Raw genomic sequence first — 22,164 nt, forward strand, 5'->3', positions numbered from 1 at the left:
CAGGGTTGTGAACTTTTTGGGAATTTGAATGGATCTTGAGCAAAAAAATGAACATTAGATAGCCAATAAGTTAGGAAGGTGACATGCTCTATGTCAGATACTTCAGCACTAGAAGTATCATGGTGATCTATAATAAAATTGCCATACGCAGGTCTGGCAAAGTCAAATGAAAGTTCTGAAAAGTGATTGTCAGGATCAAAGGTTTGGCCGGTAGGTTTGAGGCTAGTGAGACTTGCAACATCTAGCAAAGTGGGTGTGAGCATACCACACTTCAAATGAAGGCTGCTAAGCAGCAATTATCATTTCATTATGGTATTTGGGCCCTTGCCTAGACAGCTGGATAAGGTCGAAGATTCCTATTTCTTTCCAAAACTGACCTTTCTTCTTTTCTACTTTGTCTAACCAGCAGATATATTTCTCGTTGTTATCAATTTTGGGCTCTGTTCTGAATTTAGACTTCATGAAGCTTAGGTCATATGAACCTTTGGTAAAAATCAAAGGCGATTGTCTTTCAAAACAAGGGAAAATGGCGCCAAGCTTTTCTAGGTTTTCTTAGTCGTCTGGAAAAGGTCATAAGAATGCATGTGGTGATTTAGGGCATGAGATGATTACCTGGGATTTCCAAATTTTATCTTCAGCCTCCTTAATGTTTGGTTCTTCTATGAACTAAGGATCACCATTGGGAAGTTCTTTAGAGAAATTTATGGGTTCATCGCGGTTAAAAGTCTTTGAAGAAGATCCTTCTGCATTCGTCATGATGACAATGTTTGATAGATGAAAACGACAGAGGAAATGATATGATTTTCTGAAAAAAAAGTTGAGATTTTTTGAAAGTTTTTTCAACAAACTTTTCTGCGAAGAAGGAGAAGGAACAATGAAAAGTTTTGGAAAGGGGAAAGTTGAAAAGTAAAGGTAAAAAACTTTTTGTTTTATAGCCTTTTGATCTGGACATGTGTCAACATCCTACGTTGACAGTTTTTAACAAAGGTGGTAGTTCCCAATGACTGGAAACGTGGCCCACTAACCATAAGTGGGGACACTAAACTTCTTCTGAATTGTTTTCTCTGGATAATGACGTCATAAAACTTCTATCTTGACTGAAACAAATTATGTTTACTAGGGTCAAAAACATATTTTTCTCCCTATCAAGATGAGTCGAAAATGACGTTTCTGGGGGGCAATTTGTTAGCCTATATTTTTAAAGGCTATCAATAAATGCAGTCAAAGTGAGTTGACCTTATGATCGAAGAAATAAAGGATTGCTCATATGTCTTTATCGAAGTTGAGCTTGCTAGAAACACGTATTTCAGTTCGACGGACAAAAGGCTATCGAAGGGCAGTTTTTATTTCGGTTAAGGATAAGTAGCAGACATTTCCAAGGCGCGTTCGAATTTCAAATCGAATGGATAGGACTTGTTAGTTTACTGCAGTTATAGGTTTGAATTCGAATTTAGGTAGTTATTTCTATTTGTATAAATAGTAGTTTTTCCCAAGGAAAAGTGGTCACAATTCAATCATACAAAAAACTTACACTCAAATTATCCATATGAAAGAGAGAAACGAGTCACAAGTTGCAATGTATGAATCTGTGTACCAATTTACATTCAATCAATGCAATTTAAGTTTATTTTCTTAAATGTCTTTACATTTTACTTGTTTCTTTTGAGCAATTCATTTTACTTTACTTAACAAAGTTCGATTGAGTTCAACTGGGTTGAATTCGATTGCTTCATTTACTTTTGTTTATTTACTTCTTCAAAGAACAATCATAACTTTCTTGGAAACAACAAAGCACAAATATGTCCTTAAGATTTACTGGTTGATCTTGCAAGTAACTATTTTCAAACCAGCGATTGTTTACCAAAAATCAGTGTAAACAGACATGTGTTTAACTTAATAAGGGGTTTCTTATTGTGAGAAAATAGTGAAAATGCTTCTTCTTGTGTACGCACTTAATACACAACTGTGCTATATATATATATATATATATATATATATATATATATATATATATATATATATACCATTGGAATTTTCATAATTGATACAACCTTAATAGCTAAAAAAATAGGCTTGAGTGCTTGACCAAGTATAGGATAATTGCAACGTGCCAAAGGTGTAACGGTAACAACATTGACCAAGCAAGAGGCAAATATCACTTTATTATTAATAACAACAAATTAATATTAAACTATAATATTATAACTTTAAAATAAATTAATAATAAAATTACAACACCTTTGAGTTGTCAAAGATGATGTATCTGAGTATTTGAGATGTTATTCCGCTGTGACTGTTTATGTTGATTGTGATTGATGATTGTTTTGGATTAAATGATGAAGTAACACCTTGAACTTAAGTGAAATCTGTTGAATTATTATTTAAATGTTGTATCAGGGATTGAGGGTGTTACACATATCCAAACTGGCGCAACACACTACAACATAAAAGGACCATGCAAGATTTGTATACGAAGCTAGCTTGACTAGACAGTGTGTGTTGGAACGGGTGTGTAGGGGGGGTACCTTGTACAGGTAGAAGACATAATCAATAGCTTTGATGCGATCCATGTGCGCTTTGTAAGGATTTGTGACATGTAGACCATTCGTTGGAGAAAACATCATAACACGAGGTTGTCAATCCTCCTTGTAAGCATTCCAATAATATATGAATCTAACTCCCTTCAATTTTTGTAATATCCAAGCCTGCATCAACATCGACATGTACCAATCAATACAAAATACAAAAAACATGTTAAATAGTTAACTAAATAAAAATTTCATTGGAGGACACGTGAGAGTGGGAGTGAGAAGAGATGAATGAAAAAAAATTCCCTAATTTGTAATTTTGAATGAGATACCTTGATATGCTTATTTGAAAATTGCTCTTCTCCCAATCAAATTTGCTCATTCCCTCATCAAACTGCCTAAAATAACCCAAAAATAAGTTAACTCACGTTTAGCACCATCAACGTGAGTTAAGTCACATTTAATGTCCAACGTGAGTTAACTCACGTTGCATAATGGAGGTGTATTTCATTTTATCCAACATAAATCCAACACAAAGGTAACATGAGACTTCTTTCTCAATTGTTATACATAACCGAAGTGCATTCTCATTGGTCAATGTAATGCTCTTTTTGTTCATGCGACCCCACAACAACAAATCATTTGACACGTGTACACGAAGGAATAACGTGGTTGGTGGAAAACAATAGGAGATGACGTGATTAACTTAGTGGAGGGGACATTGGATTGAGAAAAGGAGCTATATAAGCTAATGCAAAAGAAGAAAATGTGAATTTTTTTTTCTGCCCCTATCCAAAAAAAATGATATGTCTTGTAAATGCCCTTGTTCTTCTTTTAACTTGGCGAGCATGTCATTTTTTCAACTTTCTCTGTACAACTCTGTGCGTTCTTAATTTAAGTTGGCGAGCAGGAATTTTTTAAGTTTTCTTCTTGTTCTTCATTTGAAATGGCGAGCACATTAATTTTTTTTCCCATGTTCCATATCTAAAATGGCGACCATGCCATTATTGTTGCTCATACATGATTTTTTAAGTATTTTTTCTTGCTATTCCTTTGAAATGGCGAGCAAGGCCATTTTTTTATTTAAAAAATGCGAACATGCCTTTGTAATATTTTTTTGCGGTTTTAATTTTTTTTATTAAAAATACCATATTTCTTGAATTTTAAAAAATAACCTAAAATGATTTTTTTTATTAAACATTAAACAAAAATACATTAAAATGAAACATTGTTACAAACCTAAACATCTATTACATTTATCTTCTCCTAATTTTGTGCCCATGAGTACCACATCCAACAGGTTTGATTTTTCATTGAGGTCGACTAGGTGGCGCTATTTATAGTTGTGGCTCGTCCTCATCATTGTCATCCTCCTCCTCCTCCTCTTCTTCTAATTGTACATCCTTTTCTTGTTGTACTACGTCTTCATATTCTTCTTCTACTTCTACCTCTTCTTCTTCTACTACTACCTCTTCATCTTCCTCACTATGAGGTTCATCACGACGAAATGCCCACAAACTATTCATCGCATCATTGCCCATCTGTGTCGTTGTGAGTATTGGTGGTCGAGACCATTGTGTTTGTTGGGATGATTCTGGAAAGGAGGATTGCATGTATGCTGGTGGTAGGTTAAAGCTTTCATTAGGTGATGGTCGGTGGAAGCGGTGGCTAGATTCTGCCTGGAGAGTGAATAAATGATGGGAATGTTGGCTATGGTGGCTAGATTCGGGGTAGCTTCCAAATTGAATGGGAGAATTTTGAAATGATGGATACATGGGTGGTGTGTATTGGAAAGTGTTTTGAAATTGGTTAAATGTGTTGGGTTGTGGGGTGTAATAGGTGTGGTTTGGTTGTGGTCTGTGTACGGGGTGTGTCTGGTTTTGTGTGTTGGGTTGTGGTGTGGGTAATCTGGTTGGTTTTGTGGAATGACCCTTAGACATGCCCTTGGGTCTCCTAATAGCGAAGCTCTAGAGACAAACAAATTGTTTCCGAAAAATCCCCAATACCAATGTATATAGTGACGATTTGGTCGCACTTCATGGGTAAAGGGGACCCCGGTCAATACTAGCTGACGACGTTGGTGCCACGTAGCAATTTCTTGTTGAAATTTGGTTGACAAGGATACCTTCCCTATGATCTTCATAGTGATATCATGGTAACCCTTCAAATTACGTGGAACGTCTGGTTGGTTTTAAGCGAAGCCGAATTGTAGTTTCACCCTATCTGCTTGGTGCATCTCTACAACGTGAAAGCAGATAATATAGGTGGTTGCAGACCATACTTCACTTTCTTCTGGTGTGGGAGTTTGTAAATTGAGATACGGTCTCCAAATGAACTGAAAAAATATAAAATGTGTGTTAGTTTTATATTTTGAATAAAAAATAAAAAAAGTTATTTTGATGATAAATTACTTGATCGTCTGTCATCATATCAATCCTCCACCGATAAGTGATAAGATTGTGTTGGCCCGCCTCTTCGTATTCCATCCCAGTATCACACCATCCGATAAAGTTTGAAAAATATATAATAATTAGTAATATAAAAAATATAAGCACGCTTGTGTTTTAAAAAAAAATTAAAAAAATTATTGTACATGTCTGTTAAAGAAAGGGAACCTATCTGGTATATTAGTCCTTGGCTTAGGTGCCATGCACGTAATTCTCGAATAAGCCCATGCTTGTATTAATATTGTGCATCCCATTATATCATGCACCCCATTATATGCACCGTCACACATTCCTCTGTATAGCCACGCCAAACAAGCCGAACCCCAACTATAAGTTCCAAACTCAATGGGTTCCTTCTCTAACATTGCCAACCATTTTATGTGTACTAAGTTGCCTGTCTTATCAGGAAATAATACCGAGCCTATTAAATATAGACAATAGGCTCTAAAATGGTATACAAGTGTTTCGGGACTTTCATCATCTGCCAGTTGTTCCATGTAATCTCTTAACCATGTTAATTTCACAGTTTTGCGCTCCCTTGAACTTTGATCAATATTTCTTCCTAACAAATTTTCAAAGTCATTCCATGAAATGTGTCTGTCAGATGTGACCGGCAAACCATCGACTTTTAAACCCAATATCGTGTGAATGTCCTCCAACGTTATTGTACATTCACCTGTTGGAAGAATAAATGTGTGCGTCTCAGGTCGCCACCGTTCAAGTAATGCACAAATTAAACGGGAATCAGTTTGAAAACTTATTATTTCCGTTGGCCTCAAAAGACCGGTTTTCTCTACATATGGTCTTATGCATGCATGTGGCTTTAATATTTTGTGACAACGGGGTCTCACGTAATGTTTTTTTTTCTTCCTACAAAATAACATTAGTTTTTTTGGTTACACAAAATAACATTAGTTAGTATATTAAAACTAATAGATAAAACATAATAAACATAAATTGTTATTGTGCAAATAAATAAAGGAAAATGATAAATACATTTGATTTGCTAGAGACGTGACATGATCTATGAGCCATTCCCATCCAAAGAAAATTAGCTACGTCCATGTTGAAATTACAATTAAAATGAAAAAGTGTTGAGTTTGAAGTGAATATTGAAGTGAGTTTGTAAGTTGTGAATTTGGGAGGTAAGTGTCGAGTTTATATAGTTCGAGAGGCGAACAATGTAAACTCGCCATTCCAATATGCAAACACTATGAATGGATGCATGCACAGGCACATGATAAGTGCTCCCAATTTTTTTCTACAAGGAGTGCTCGCAATTTTTTTTAAAAAATAATTTACAATGAGTGCTCGCCATGTTAAAAATGCAAGCATTCCTCTTTTGGCTTATTCTTTATGGCTACATGTAGAGAATATGGCAGAAAATTAATTTGCAGGGAATCTCTTTTGGCTGCATGCATGGTGTCCTTTTTAAATATTCAAACATTGCTCTCTTTTCAAAATGAATGGTAGGAAATTAAACATGAAAGCTGCTCTCTTTTAGCTGCATGCATGAAATGAAATGAGAGGTCTAAAAAAAGAAAACAATTTCATGAAATGAGAGGTCTGAAAAAGGAAAGATTCTAGCATGAAAGTTGATTTAACCCGTGTTGTTAAGTCCATGCATATGCAATAATACAATCCATTCATAGTGTTGTTAAGTAAAGAAAGACTAAGTTGGTCACAAACACAAATAAAAATGACTTAGGCACACACACATAGATGAGTAAAATTCAAAGATAAAAGTAAAAAATAATGTGACTAATTTATTTTTCTTTTAATTCTCTTCATTTATGAACGTGTGCCTAAATATTTTACTCATTTGGGTTTGTTTCTATGTAAGAATTGCTCCTTTAAGTAAAGCATTCGCTGCATTGTCATGTCAAAGCAGAAATAAATAGTTGTTATGTAAAGCATGCATTGCATTGTCATCTCAAAGCAGAGATAAATAGTTATATAAAACACTCACTGCATTGTCATCTCAAATCAGAAATAAATAGTGTTCTTATGTAAAGCACTCCCCATTTTGAACATAGAACATAAATTTTTGTCGGTATAACAACTGGCGAGGTCTATATATGCAGTGGAATGGCATACTGTGATTCATCAAACCTGATTTTCAACATAAACAAACAGTTATGGCACCACCCCAAAATGTATTTTTAATTGTCTACTGCAATGGACAAGTTTTAAGAAATGAGTTTGGTGTTTATTTCGAGAGTAACGAAAAATTTGGCTTCAACATCAGTGTGAAAAGTACCTTTGCACACTTGAAAAAAAGATTAGAAGAAAAGCTAAAATTAGGAGATAACAAAGTGGTATCTTGAATTTTCAATCGAAACCCGGCGTTTTTTGGAGGGGGTGGAGTTCATTTCGAAGACACAAGTATTAGAGATAACGACGATGTTGCGAACATGTTTGAAGTTCATAGAAATCTTCAAGTAGCAAAGTCTATTGAGATAAATGTCACTATTGAGGATGGTATTCAACACCACAACATTTCAACACCAATTCAAAATCCTTACACATATGAATATCCTTACACACAAGAATATCCAACCCAGCAATCAACACCAATTCAAAATCCTTACACACAACAAACCCATCGCATACCACAACCATCCGATGAATTTGTACCTTCATCGTCACAACTACACACATATACACAACCCCGTCACACATCACAACCCCGTCACATACCACAACCATTCGATGAATATGCACCCTCATCGTCACAACCTCCCATGTATACAGAACCATCATCCCAATTTGAAGACGTGCCGGACATTCAACATGAAGAAGAAGTTGGCGATGAGAGTGAAGAAGATGAGGAATTACTTAATCTTTTAGAAGGTGTGGAAGACGACGAAGATGATGAAGACGGCGATGACGACGATGTTTGGGCCAACATTTTGCACCCATCACAGGGGCAGCAGGAAGCCACTCATATTAGAGAAGCATATTGTCCTCCACTCCACATGCGTGACCTTGATATGGATCTTGTTGACAGACACATGGACGGGGAAGGCATAATTCCACTTCCAGTTGATGGGGGTATTGAAGAAGGAATGTAGTTTCACAACAAAGAAGATTGTGTGTCGCGATCAGATATTATCACGTCAAACAATCACTAGATTACGACGTAAAGAAATCTGATCAAACGAGGTATGTCATTAGATGTACCAATTCAGCGTGTATATTTAGATTGCGAGCATCCCTTAGTAAAAAGAGTGGGAAATGGAAGATTGTCACTATTATTGGTCCGCACAACTGCGCATCATCTTTAATGTCACAGGATCACCGCAAGCTTGACTATAATGTCATTTGCGAGAGCATCAAGTCACTTGTGCATAAGGAAGCGTCGATTAAGCCTAGTATGATTATTGCATATATTCGAGAAAGGTTTAATTACACAATCACATACATAAAGGCATGGATGGCAAAGAACAAGGCGGTCGAGGCTATTTACGGGAACTGGGAGAAATCTTTTGAAGAACTTCCACAATGGTTAATAGTCATGAAAAACTCAAATCCAGGAACCATCGTAGACTTGAAAACTCTACCGAACCTAGACGGGACCACAAAGTTCAACCGTCTCTTTTGGGCTTTCTATCCTTGCATAGAGGTTTTAAATTTTGCAAACCAGTTATCCACGTTGATGGGATGTGGTTGTACGACAAGTACAGAGGGACATTGTTGTTGGCAGTTGCACAAGATGGAAACAACAAGACAATTCCAATCGCCTTTGCGTTGGTCGAAGGTGAGACAAAGGAGGGATGTGGTTTTTTTTTAAGAAATTTAAGAAAGCACGTCACACCAGGACGAGATGTTTGCGTGATCTCTGATAGACATGAATCTATAAAAAGCGCATTCAATAACCCCGAAAATGGCTGGCACGGAAGTGAATCAACTCATGTGTTCTGCATTCGGCACATCCAACAGAATTTTCTCAGGGCGATCAAGGATCGAGAACTTAAGGATAAAGTTTCAAATATGGGTACAAACATGAAACATTTTTATTTTTTAGAATTTTATATGATATTAATTACTTAATATATCTGATTATTTTCTTTCAAACGATGCAGGGCATGCCATGAACATACCCTCATTCGAATACTATCGTAATGAAATTCGAGAGGCAAACAAACATGCATTAACTTGGCTCGATAATATACCCAAAGAAAAATGGACTCAGGCACATGACGGGGGTCGACGATGGGGCCATATGACAACTAATATTGTCGAGTCATGGAACAACATTTATAAGGGAATTCGCAACCTCCCTATCACAACTCTTGTCCAATCAACCTACTATAGGTTGGCGTGTCTATTTGCCAATAGAGCACAGAAGGCGTATGCAAGGGTAGGTTCTGGTGATCCATTCACGGATCATTGTATGAAGGAGATTCAAGAATCTGTGATTAAGTCCAACACTCACCAAGTTGATCAATTCGATAGACAAAGGTATACTTTCTCTGTCCGTGAAACAATCAATTATAGGGAGGGAAGACCGATGGGAACATTCAAGGTAGACCTACAGGCAGGGTGGTGTGACTGTGGAAAATTTCAGGCTTTACATTTGCCTTGTTCTCATGTTATAGCCGCGTGTTCTAGTTTTCGTCATGATTATCGAACCCTTATACCAGCTGCGTTTACAAATGAGAGTGTATACACAATCTATAACACAAGGTTCGAAGTAGTCCATGACAAAAGTTATTGGCCCCTGCATGAAGGTCCAAAGCTTTGCCACGATCCAACCATGCGAAGATTAAAGAAAGGTCGTCCAAACAGTACTCGCATCTTGACTGAAATGGATGTTGTGGAAAAAGCACCGAGAAAATGTGGACTGTGTTCCAAGACCGGTCATATTCGCAGAAATTGTCCAACTGTTAATCACCAGTAGTTGATTTTCTTCGTATTGTATTTTATTCCGAATTATCTTAATATAATTATTATTACTATTATCATTTTGCTCATCTATTTATTAATAATGTTTAATTTTTTTCATTAAAAATATTTATATACAATGCACGTAATTTCATTAACAAATAATACACAACATTTACATTATGTTATATACTAGATGAACCTTCTTTCAAAAACAAAATTAAATTTCCTTAAAAAAACAAAATTAAACTAAAATGGCATGGTCGCCATTTTATATATGGAACAAGGGCCTGGTGCAAAAAAAAAAAATATAAGTGCTCGCCAATTGAAAGTGAGTACAAGAAAAAAAAAACTTAAAAAATTCTTGCTAGCCAACATAAGTCAAGAACGCAGAGAGTTATTCAGACAGACCCTGCAAAGCCTGCAAGTTTGCAGAGGATGGTTAAAAAAATTGACATGCTCGCCAAGTTAAAGGAAGAACAAGGGTATTTACATCAATAATTTTCAACTAGGGTACACATATCATTTTATTTGGTGATAGGGGCAGAAAAAAATTCAGAAAATGTGAGGCAACGAACGTTGATGGTACCGAACGTGAGTTAACGTTGAAGTCTTTTCAGGCAGTTTAAGGTGGGAATGAACAAAAGTGCATGGGAAAAGAGTAATTTCTGCTCACTTGGGCTTATGGATCCCATACCCGGAACCCGATTACTCCCCGCGTGAAAACCCTCGTTTCTCTTGCGTCATTCTGCGACTTAGTTTTTTTTTTCTTGACTTTGAAATCGAGATAACGCACGCACACACACAAAGGTTTCAGTTTCACTCTCTTCTCTACTCCTTCTAGGGTTTCTTCTCCCCCTTTTTCACCCAATTCAATTCCATCAATTTCTACTCTGCCGACTCTCCCCCACAAATTCCAAATCGATTGTTCTTTAATCGGTGAGTACAAAATCCAAATAAAAAAATGGAAGAAAAGTTGAAAAAAAATCCCCAATTTGATTTTGTTGTTGTTGTTGCGATTCTAACGAATTATTTGATCAATTGTTCTTGATTTCAGGTTTGGTTGCTCTGAAGAATAAACATGTATTCTTCCAGAGGGAGTGGCAATTATGGCCAATCGTACACAGGTCAATCTGCATATGGCCAAAATGTAAGGGTTTTGAATTTTTCATGAATTGTATATTTTTTTTTTTTTAATTAAAAGACACTTTTTTTTTGTTTTGTAAATAAATTTTGATGTGTAAAAATTGGATTTTTATATATAATTTGGTAGATTATGGGGTTGATTTTGTATATTGTGACTGTAGTTGAGTGCTAATTATTCTGGAGCTTCTGCTGGAGGACATGATGCTACCCAGCATTCTGCGGCTTCGAGACATTCGGGTATATTAGGTAGTTCTCAGGAAGCTGCTGATGTTGGTAGTTACAGTAGGGCTCATGCTTCTGTTGCTCAGTATGGAGGACAATATAGTTCTGTTTATGGTTCAGCTGCGTTGAGCACCGCACCGCAGGTTAGTGTTTTATAAATCTTTCCATGCGTGTAATGTGGAAAATTGATTATTTTTGCTGTGTTGAATGTGGAAAATTGATTATATTTTTTTTATTTTTGTTCATGTAACAGGCTCCTTCTTTGACGGCCAAGGGAGTTGGTTCATCATCGGCTTTAGATGCTCGTGGAAGTTACTCTTTGGGTGTATCAGATTCACCCAAGTTTGCTTCTAGTGATTATTTGTCGTCCTCAACGCATGGGTATGGCCACAAATCTGATCAATTGTATGGTGACAAGAGTTTGGATTATTCTGGACTAGATAGAAGGCAATATGGTGAACGGCAGAGTGGTTACACTGGTAGGGATTTAGCAAGTGATCCAGCTAGCCGCTATGCTACCGATGCTGGTGGATATAGTCATCAACATCAGGTGTGTGTTTAAGCCCAGAAAATATGTTGGTTGCTTTATTTGTTTCCCTAGAATCTGTGTTAGAAACATATAGATTACTCCCAGGACTATATAGGTTTCCTGCATGCTTTTTTATTGTAATCATATTGCACTCGTTATATTATTCAGCAATCAGATATTTATGATCTCATTGACCAGGCAAATTTGCTACGACAAGAGCAATTGCTGAAATCTCAGTCTCTTCAAGCTGCTGCTTCACTTGATGGGGCTACCAGGTATTTTATTTCTTGAATTTTATCTCTCAAATTTTTTGCATGATGTTTGCCTAATGCTGCCTCATGATCACTTGAAAATAATATAATTTTGCTTATTGAATATGGTACATTTTTTCTATTCTGAAGTCTATATGTAAAGCAGTTGTTTTATCTTTTAAGTTTTTGATGAAACTGGGCAGAAGCTGTTCAACAGTGCCTAGCTGTGTTAAATGGTTAAAAATATTTCTACCTACACTAAGAAGCAACACGTTTCTGGCAGACAAACTGATTATCTGGCAGCTAGGGCGGCTGCAAGTCGTCACCCAACCCAAGATCTCATGTCTTATGGAGGAAGGATCGATTCTGATCCTCATGCTTCATCAATGCTAAGTGCTACTTCATATAGTGGACAGCATGCACCATCAATATTAGGAGCAGCACCTAGGCGAAATGTGGATGATCTCTTGTATTCCCAGAATGCGTCAAATCCTGGTTATGGAGTGAGCCTCCCACCCGGTAGGGACTATGCCAGCGGAAAAGGTATTCATGGAAATGCTATGGATTTGGATTACCCGGGAAGTCTTCTGTCACATGATCGGAAGGATGATCGGGCTAGTTATCTTCGAGAATTTGAACTAAGGGAAGAAGAACGACGTCGAGACCGCTTGCGTGATAAAGACAGGGATAGAGAAAGGGACAAAGAACGAGAACGATTGCGAGAGCGGGAGCGAGATCGAGAAAAGGAACGTGAAAAGGAGCGCTTGGAGCGGCGTGAAAAGGAGAGGGAGCGAGAACGCAAACGAGCACTTGAAGTTAGGCTTGAACGAACTCCAGTGAGATCCTCCAAGGATCCTCGCAGCACTTCAAAGGATCCTCGCAGCACTTCAAAGGATCCTCGTGGGTCGTCTTTGACAAAGGAGGGGAAATCTTCACGACGGGACTCCCCACATCGTGGCGCTTTACATAGGTGGATCTTAATGATTTTCTATTTCTGCGTCCTGCTCTGGTTCTCAATAACTAGCTGCTTGTATATCTTGCAGCGTTTTGTAACTAACTTAATGTTCTGTTATACTGAAGGCACCGTTCACCTGTTAAAGAAAAACGGAGAGAATATGTCTGCAAGGTAAAAAGAAATGAGAACTTAGCTGTTCCATAATTATGAGAATATTCCTCTTCAAGGAGGCTGTTATGTTGCTGCTTTTTTTTCCTCTGGAGATCCTTGGACAATTCCCTAATAATATAAAAATAATAATAACCAGAGTTAGTATTTCCTGTTTTAGCTAATAGTTTTGCATTTGAACCTTTTACCATTTAAAGCCATGGGGACCGTGTTTATTGAGAAGTTCACTCTTGATCTCTAATTACCCACATGATTTGATTCAATGATGCTGCGGCATTTCAGTTCTTTTCGTTTGCTTTTCTCTTCAAAGTCCTTGTTGATTGTAAATCCTCAGAAGTCTTGTTTGCTGTTGGGTTTTAATTGTTCATTTCTGTTACTTTTCTCCACAGCCACATGTTCTTTTTGCAGTTCTTCTTCGGTGCTTCTTTGCATTTTTTTCCCTTTCTCTTTCTTCTACATATTCGGACCTAGCTTTTTGTTTTGGGATGTCTTTCAATCACTTCTTAGCAGTTCTTTGCAGCCTTCACTCAAATCTTGTTAAAAGAGTGTATGTGTTTTTAAGAGTATTTCTATCCTTATTGATTGTACGTAGACACATTATATACTGTTGCATGATTTTTCAAGTTGTATTAATATGATTTTTCAAGTTGTATTAATTCTACTAATTGAGTTTACATTTCTCAACTACACAAACAGGTTTATCCTTCTTGTTTGGTAAATATTGAGAGGGATTACCTCTCAATAGACAAACGGTACCCGCGACTCTTCATCTCTCCTGAATTCTCCAAGGTACACTCTTACTTGTCTGGTAATAGTTATTATTGGGGAGATAATCCAAACGCAATTTGCTTCCTTTATGGTAAGGGCTCAATTTTGATTTGATATTATTGTCTTCAAATGCTTTAGGCTGTTGTGAGCTGGCCGAAGGAAAACCTTAAACTCTCTTTACATACTCCTGTCAGGTACCTCTCTTCATGTCTCAATCGCTTTAATATTTTTCTCTTCTCTCGTTCAAAAGTTTGAAAATTTATTTCTGTTTTTGTAATATTTGGCAAACTAGCATTTGGGTGGGATGTCTTTTGACATTTAGTTGATTGGTGGTGGGAACATTTCTGCAATGTTTGGTTGCACAATATTGTTTTCCTAATAGTCACAAAATTGTCTACATTGTTTTTAAAGAAAAAACTGCATTCTTAATTGTGTAGAATATGTTCCTAATTGTTTTTGCATTCCCTACCATAAGGGGGTCATGTTGTTATTGCATTTGAGAAATTAATTGTAGAATGTATATGGTTTTGAGCAGTTTTGAGCATGATTTTGTTGAAGAAGAAAGTGCTAGAGACTCGTCCAGCAAGCTTTTGGTGGGACAACCTACAGGCACTGGACAAGGAAATACAGTTTGGAATGCCAAAGTAGGTTTAACGTATAAGTTTATAAACTTCACTTTTCTCGTTATTTTATATGATAAAATGCATTTAATTGCGCTAAATTGTATTACTTAACTTCATTATTTTTGTGCCATATATAATTTTTTTTTAATCTGCGTAGTTTATTCTTATTATTAATTTAATTTAATACCAAAAATATGGTTTGTAGATTGTTTTTGATCTGCATAGTTTATTCTTATTATTAATTTGATTTAATACCAAAAATAGGGTTTGTAGATTTTGAATTCTATTGTTAGTTGTCACAAGAGACATAAATAATTATTCTTTAGAAGTGATGATTGCCAAGAGACCTCTGAATTCTGAGGTGTGTTCTGGCTAAACCCATTGTTTTTCCTACTACCCCAGTCTCTATTCTCAGATCTTTTGCTCCAAATGTTTTTCCCCCTAATATTTGAATGTTTTGATGCAAAAAAATGGTCTAGCTCTATTTATTTTGTTCCCTCTAAATTTGAGCGTGTTGATGGGTCCTAATTCCTGAGACAATTATTATCTTTTTCTTTGAATGACAAGAGAAAGCTATTATCTGTTGCTGCTAATTCCCAGCCAGGGTTCTATTTCCAGCATTGCCCAGTTTCCTTTTCCAATTTTGCTATTTGGCCTTTTGATTTGGGCAATTATTTTTAGCTTATACTTTTATAATATTCGTAGTCTTTTGTTTACTGGCCCCCATGTTACTGCTATCTTCCTGATTGGGCTGATTGCTCCGTGCTGCTACCAAGTTCATAATTATGGATATTATTCAATTTATGGGTATACGCCGTCATATATTTGGTCTGCTGTTTGATATTGATATTTTAATGTTTAATGCTTGAGAGATTTGGTGTTTCTACTGTTTAATAAGTGGTGTTTTTGCCTTGTTTCAGGTAATTTTGATGAATGGGCTTAGTAGGGGTGCATTGGAGGAACTGTCAGCTGATAAACTTTTGGATGACCGCATTCCTCATGTTTGCAATATCCTTAGATTTGCAATCCTTAAGAAGGACCATTCTTTCATGGCAGTTGGTGGTCCATGGGAACCTGCTGATGGGGGTGATCCATCTAACGATGATAACTCTTTGATCAGAACAGCCCTTAGGTATATACAATATCATGAGACGATTATTGGTGTGAAAATTTATGCTTTCTTTTATTGAATAATGGATATTTTTCCTTTTGTTACCTTTATTGAATAATGGATATTTTTCCTTTTGTTACAGATACACAAAGGATATTATTCAGCTTGATTTGCAGAAGTGTCAACACTGGAACCGGTTCCTTGAGGTACCAGTTTTTTTTTTGTTGACTATTATTGGTATTTACTGGTAACCAACAGAAGCATGTCAATGACTATTATTTAAAAGTTTTTTCTTTAAAGTTTTAACCTATACTGTTGTGGTGTTTGTGTGTGTGTGTGTGTGTGTGTGTATGTATGTATTCATGTCTTATGAGTGATGAGCTTTTTATATTTGCTTGGTTTAATAATTCTTGTAACATCTGTTGGTTGTTTGTTTCTTTTGGTAATGTTTCCTTCAGTCGTGATTATGGTTTATCTTTTTTGGTCTTAAAATATCTCATTTAACATAAGAAGCTAGTTACCAAAAGCTAAGCTGTTATTTTTCCAGATTCCAGATACATTATGATAGAATTGGTAAAGATGGTTTTTTTAGCCACAAGGAAATTACTGTACTTTATGTTCCCAATATGTCTGACTGTCTCCCTTCATTGGATGGCGTGATCAGTGGCTTAAGAGTGTAGATATCTTCATGTCTTAATGAGCTTTTTACATTTGCTTGGTTTAATAAGTTTTGTAACATTTGTTGCCTCTTTGTTTCTTTTGGGAATATTTCATTCATTCAAGATTATGGTTATATCTTTTAGTCACAGAATATCTCACTTAACATAAAAAATTGGTTACTAAAAGGTGTTATGTTTTCCAGATACATTATGATAGAATCGGTAAAGATGGTTTCTTTAGCCACAAGGAAATTACCGTACTTTATGTTCCTGATTTGTCTGACTGCCTCCCTTCATTGGATCAATGGCGGGATCAGTGGCTTGCCCACAAGAAAGCAGTGGCTGAAAAAGAACGTCAAATTGCATTAAAGAAAGAGGTTTGGCTTTATTATTATTTTAATTTAATACCTTTATTTTTCTGGATGGATTGCATTGCAAATCTTTTTCCATATTTTCTGTGTTATCTTTTTTAATTATTGTTTTGATAATATTTCAGAAAGCAAGGGCTATCAAGGAAGCAAATGGTTAGTAGACTGCTACCTCCTGTACATGACATTGTATCATTTTCTTACCCCAGTCATGTATATTTGTATCTTTCATGCATGCCTTTGATAGCTCTTAACTCAACTGTGCATGGCTTGTTACCATTTTTTCTCACTTGAATTGTCCTTATCTCTAGTTGTGATTATTTTTCTTTTTCAACAATTTAGATAAATTAGGTAAGAAGGATTCTCCTGCATCTGGAAAGTCAAATGCTAAGAAAAAGGAGAAAGATAATACTGTTAAGGAAGGAAAGGAAAAAAAAGCTGGAGTGAGTAACAATACAATTGCTAAAAATGATGCCTCGGGGACAGTTGAAGCAAAGAGTGCAGAGAAAAAGCCAGGGGAAACTACCCCTGGTCAAACCACAGGAAGTGCAAAGTCTGTGAAGAAGAAAATTATAAAGAAGATTGTGAAAAAAGTTGTCAATAAGACAAACGATACTGCCAAGAGAGAAACTGACAAACCAGGTGAGAAGGATGTTGCAGATAAAGTGGCCTCGTCAGAGGTTCCTGTTGAGGAGGTCAAGTCTTCTGTGGATCCTACTGGGATTCAAACTTCTGGGAAGGACATAGTTGCAGAGGATATTCCTGTTGGAAAAGCTGATGGTGAAGGGAAAAATGGTAAGGAAATAAACAGTATTGAAGATAATACAGGTACCAATGATGCTACCGTGAAAACAATAAAAACAAGGAAAATTATCAAGCGGGTACCTAAAAAGAAGGTGGTTGGTGAGGAATCTAAATCTGTAGTAAATGAAGGGAATGTTGTGGCATCTCAGGCACAGGCTGGTGCCGACAGCACTGGCAAGCAAACTGCTGAAGCAGACACCATAGTGACCGAGGGCAAGAAACCTGCAAAGGTAGTAACCAAGAGAAAGTTGAAAACACCTACCTCTGGGGTGCAAGATGATGCAACTGTAGTAAATGAAGGGAATGCTGTGGCTGTTCAGGCACAGGATGGTACCGACAGCCCTGGCAAGCAGACTGCTGATGGAGACACAACAGCAACCGAGGGCAAGAAACCTGCAAAGGTAGTAACCAAGAGAAAGTTAAAAACACCAACCTCTGGGGTGCAAGATGATGCAACTGATTCCAATAAAAAAGTTGCAAAGAGCACTGATAAAACTGATGATGAAAATGCTGTTGCAGCTCCTGCAAATGATGACACTCAGAGCACTGACAAGCAGGCTACTAATGCAGATACAAAAATTGTTTCGGTAGCAAAGAAAATTGTGAAGGTAGTTCCTAAGAAAAAGTTAAAGGTGCCTACCTCTGAAAAGCAAGAAGGTGTAGGTGGTGCAGGTGATTCCAATAAAAATGAAAGGAAGTCTGACAACGATGACAAGAAGGATGGAAAAGGAACTGGAGAAAAAAGTGGATCCAAGATAGATAAGAAAACCTCTGAGAAAGATACTCAAATTGTCAAGGGGAAACTGAAAGTTGGGGAAAAATCAAAAGATGAGAAAGTAACAAAAGAGAAAGATGGAAAAGATGAGCCGAAAAGCAAATCTAGTAAAGAAGTGAAAGAGAAGAAGAAGTCCGATGAACCTCCTCGGCACCCTGGATTTATTCTTCAAACAAAATCAACTAAAGATTCTAAAGTACATACTTTTAGCTTAACTCTAGAAACATATACATATACTATCTTATGTACACTTAAAGTCTAACGTCAATTCTTGTACAGCTACGGTCATTGTCACTGTCTCTGGATTCATTGTTGGATTACACTGACAAAGATGTTGATGAATCAACACTTGAGGTCTGTTTACATGTTTTTATTTATTTAATTATTTTTCAATGCAGCATTTTCCCCCATTATTTATGTATCGGACTGTTGGTTCTCCATGGGACTGTTGCTGATTCAGAATCCGTGATTCTGGTTGTTATTTTTGCAGCTTTCATTATTTGCTGAATCATTTTATGAAATGCTTCAGTTTCAAATGGGCAGTAGGATTTTGACTTTTCTTCAGGTTGGTTAAGGTTGCTTTTTATCACATCATGCTTTAACTTGATTCTCTAAAGGTGTTTAACTAGGTTTACCATTTTTTCTTCAGAAATTGCGCGAAAAATTTGTGATGAAAAGAGCTCAGCGAAAGAGGCAGCGAGAAGATGGACTTGACAAGGATAGTGCAAACAAGTCACCTGCTAAACGTCAAAAAGGCGATGATCCGTCTGTTAAGAGTGAAACTGATGTGGATGCATCAAATCCAACCCAGGAAGATAACAAGAAAACTGTTGCCGAGATTGAGAATTCTGGTAATAAGGAGGATGACGATGTGAAGATGGAAAATGCATCAGATGATGAAGATCCGGAAGAAGAGGATCCTGAAGAGGAACCAGAAGAGGAACCAGAAGAGGAAATGGAAAATGGTACTCCCCAACATGACTCATCCAATGATAAAAATACTGAACAAGCCAATGCAAATAATGAATCTGAAAATGCTACTAGCAACGAAAAAGCAGCAGATGAAACTTTTAAAGGGGAAATAAAGGTTAAAGAAGAGGTGAAAGAATCAAAGGATGATGTTCAGCTCAATGAAGTAAAGGAAAGCAAGGTTGATAAAGTTAAGAAAGAAACCCATGCTGTTAAGGAGGCTGTTGTAGACAAAGAATTGTTGAAGGTACTTGTTTTTTCTTCTATACTAAGTTTCTCATTTGGTTATATTGCTTCTATTTGGTCATCTACTTTGTCATAATTTAGTTTCAACGAAATAATGGTTTGATTTATTTTTAATTACAGGCTTTTCGATTTTTTGATCGGAATCGCGTTGGCTACATTAGGGTAACTGCCTCGGCCTTTATTTTATTATTATTATTATTATTATTATTATTATTATTATTATTTTCTTTCCTTCAAGTAAGATGACAATTATGTTTCTTTCCAGGTTGAAGATATGAGAATAATAATCCACAATCTGGGGATGTTCCTTTCTCACAGGGATGTGAAGGTGAGAAAATTGTTGAAGTTTATTTTATTTTCCTGTCTCTTGTGTTCACCATGACCATTCTAATCTAATGTTCTCTGTAAATCAGGAGCTTGTACAGAGTGCATTGTTGGAGAGCAACACCGGGAGGGACGATCGGATACTTTATATCAAGTTGGTGCGGATGGCTGACATTTGATGCCCCCTAGCTTTTGCTTGTAATTAAGTTTGGCATTTGTTGTTTTGCTCTGCTTTGATGAAAGGATAGGTGGTCTTTTTATTTGTGTTAGAAAGAGTAAACGATTACTACTGAACACCAAATTTGGCGGGTCATATTTTAGTGCATGATGCAATCTTACTTTTCATAACATTTTTATTTAATTTTTTAATTACTTCTATTTGTTGCCTTTCCAACTTATGTTGCTGAGTTAAGTACTTTTGTATTTAATTATTTGGTTTAATGAATTTCAAACATTTGGATGTTTATTGCGCTTCTATTTATAAATTAAGTTTAAACTCACTTAGATTGTAAGTGATTTTTTTGACAAAACTTAGATTGCAAGAGATGTATACAATAAGAGAACACTTATTTTTTTATATCATCATCCACAGACACCATCAATGTTGAGGCTAAAAAAAAACATCATTCCACCTCATCCTCTTAATCACAGTTTGTGTAAATATCTAATGCTTTATTTTTATTAATTATTTCACCCATTTTTCTCTAGAATGCTGGGACCAAAACATCATTTGGGCTAGGAATAAATTATACCTGTTGAAACTAATTTTCAAAACCAATAAGATTAGAGGATTGACGAGCATCTATTAAGGCTTAAAACAAATTTTTTGCGATTTTTTAAAAAGTTATTAGCAATTATTTTTAATTTTATATTTTAGTAATATTTTTTATTAGAAAAACAATTTATGCAACAAAGACTATCTCACTATCAACGGTTTAAGTCCCTAGCGGGTTAACCGACGCTAGTTAGCTAGGACCCTTGCACTGTCCGTAGCAAGTTAACCGACACTAGTTAGTTAGGACCCTTTCACTGTTTTGATGTCTTCACCATTCTGCAATCAATCTATCTAATAGGTTGAAATAGACTATATAGAGGTAGGACAAGAAAAAAAAACCAAGCAAGGTTCCTAACTGAGGATGGTTGAGCCACATAAAATATTCGTTGAATCAGTTTAGTTGAAAATGTTGTGCTCACAAGGTTTACTAAACCTTGATTGCATTGGCGCCAAGAAAGGTCAAAAGTAATCGAATGTTTGCTATATGAAAGTTGGCCTAAATGTACTTTGGTCTCCTTATTAGACATAGTTTTACAGACTTGGATATTCAGTGTGACCTAATAAGTGCTGCTACGTTCTAAACAAATAAGACACATCATATTTTTTAAATCGAAAATGAGATGTGAAAATATTGAAATGCAACTGTTTGTTACAAGAAAGGAGACATTGAGTTAACAACTTTAAAATTTAAATTTGCACATAACAAATTTTGTCGTAAGTTTGACGTTTTTGACCACAAGTAGCAATTGAGTTGAAGTTTAACATCTATAAGAGATTTTTCGAGGAATAAGGGTTATGCTTGTATTGATATCTTTAAAATAGTTTGGGGAAAAAGGTTTACAACATAAAATAAACTTACAAGGGTTGAGGTTGGATGTGGGAGGTTATGTGATAGTGATTTTTTTTTTTTTTTTTTTTTTTTAAGTATGATTGTGGATATATAAGAGGAGTGTTATTTGAACAATCATTTGGTTGACAACTTATGGGACAACTATAATTTACAAAAAAAGTAGATATTTGCATGAAAATCAAAGCAATAAAGAGATAAAGTAAAAAATAATGTGAGTATGAGAGAGAGAAAATTGTCACAAAATGAATGTTCAAATATCATTTCTCATATACAGTGGGTGGTTCGAATATGAGAGAAAAGGAGTTGAAAAAGGGTGTTTTGGATGGACAACCACAATGGAAAGGTGTTTTTTTGAGTCTGGCCCATTTGATTCGAAACATCAAAATCATGAATCCATTCATTTGATTCGAATCAAGTTTTTGACTTGCATCAATTGATTAGAATCAAATCTTCTAAATTTTGAAAATATTGAGGTTAAATTGGCATTTCGAATAGGGTATTAGCTTGGAGTCAAATGTTTGATTTTGCATTCAAGATGATATATAAACATATATGACAGTGTAAGCAACATGACAAAAGATGATATATAAAGTTGAAACAAAGTACAAGTATACTATCACAATTAGATACAAGAAAGTATGCAAGATAAGGCACAACGAAAAGAAATAAGCATGCAAGGAGAGACATAGATACCAAACAAGATAACAAGATCTCATGCACAAGTAAACAACTATGACATGAAAGATATCAAGCAATATT

The 22,164-nt window shown here is 36.0% G+C and overlaps 1 protein-coding gene and 1 pseudogene across 1 annotated transcript; both read left to right on the plus strand.

The window, feature by feature from the left end:
- The first annotated feature begins 8,261 nt into the window (after positions 1-8,261).
- On the plus strand, positions 8,262-9,878 carry LOC146921570 (uncharacterized; annotated as a pseudogene).
- A 736-nt stretch (positions 9,879-10,614) lies between these two features.
- EMB1579 (ATP/GTP-binding protein family) lies at positions 10,615-20,246 on the plus strand. The gene is made up of 21 exons (XM_085714944.1): positions 10,615-10,801; positions 10,920-11,012; positions 11,170-11,373; positions 11,484-11,780; positions 11,958-12,034; positions 12,294-12,980; positions 13,091-13,136; positions 13,830-13,922; positions 14,040-14,095; positions 14,437-14,545; positions 15,445-15,656; positions 15,778-15,841; positions 16,498-16,671; positions 16,791-16,818; positions 17,005-18,437; positions 18,521-18,595; positions 18,732-18,806; positions 18,891-19,457; positions 19,577-19,618; positions 19,722-19,784; positions 19,870-20,246. Exons 2-21 carry the CDS (start codon positions 10,944-10,946, stop codon positions 19,957-19,959), a joined length of 4,461 nt encoding a protein of 1,486 aa, XP_085571070.1. The 5' UTR covers positions 10,615-10,801; positions 10,920-10,943; the 3' UTR covers positions 19,960-20,246.
- The last annotated feature ends 1,918 nt before the right edge of the window (positions 20,247-22,164 follow it).

The sequence above is a fragment of the Medicago sativa genome, chromosome 5, assembly GCF_051527215.1.
Source record: "Medicago sativa cultivar Bolivia chromosome 5, Bolivia_mono, whole genome shotgun sequence".
Classification (NCBI taxonomy): Eukaryota; Viridiplantae; Streptophyta; class Magnoliopsida; order Fabales; family Fabaceae; genus Medicago; species Medicago sativa.

Coding starts and splice junctions, on each gene's coding strand:
- EMB1579 (XM_085714944.1), top strand. CDS start 10,944: ATGTATTCTTCCAGAGGGAGTGGCAATTATGGCCAATCGTACACAGGT. Junction 16,819..17,004: donor GGCTATCAAGGAAGCAAATG/GTTAGTAGACTG, acceptor TCAACAATTTAG/ATAAATTAGGTAAGAAGGAT. Junction 19,619..19,721: donor ATCGCGTTGGCTACATTAGG/GTAACTGCCTCG, acceptor GTTTCTTTCCAG/GTTGAAGATATGAGAATAAT.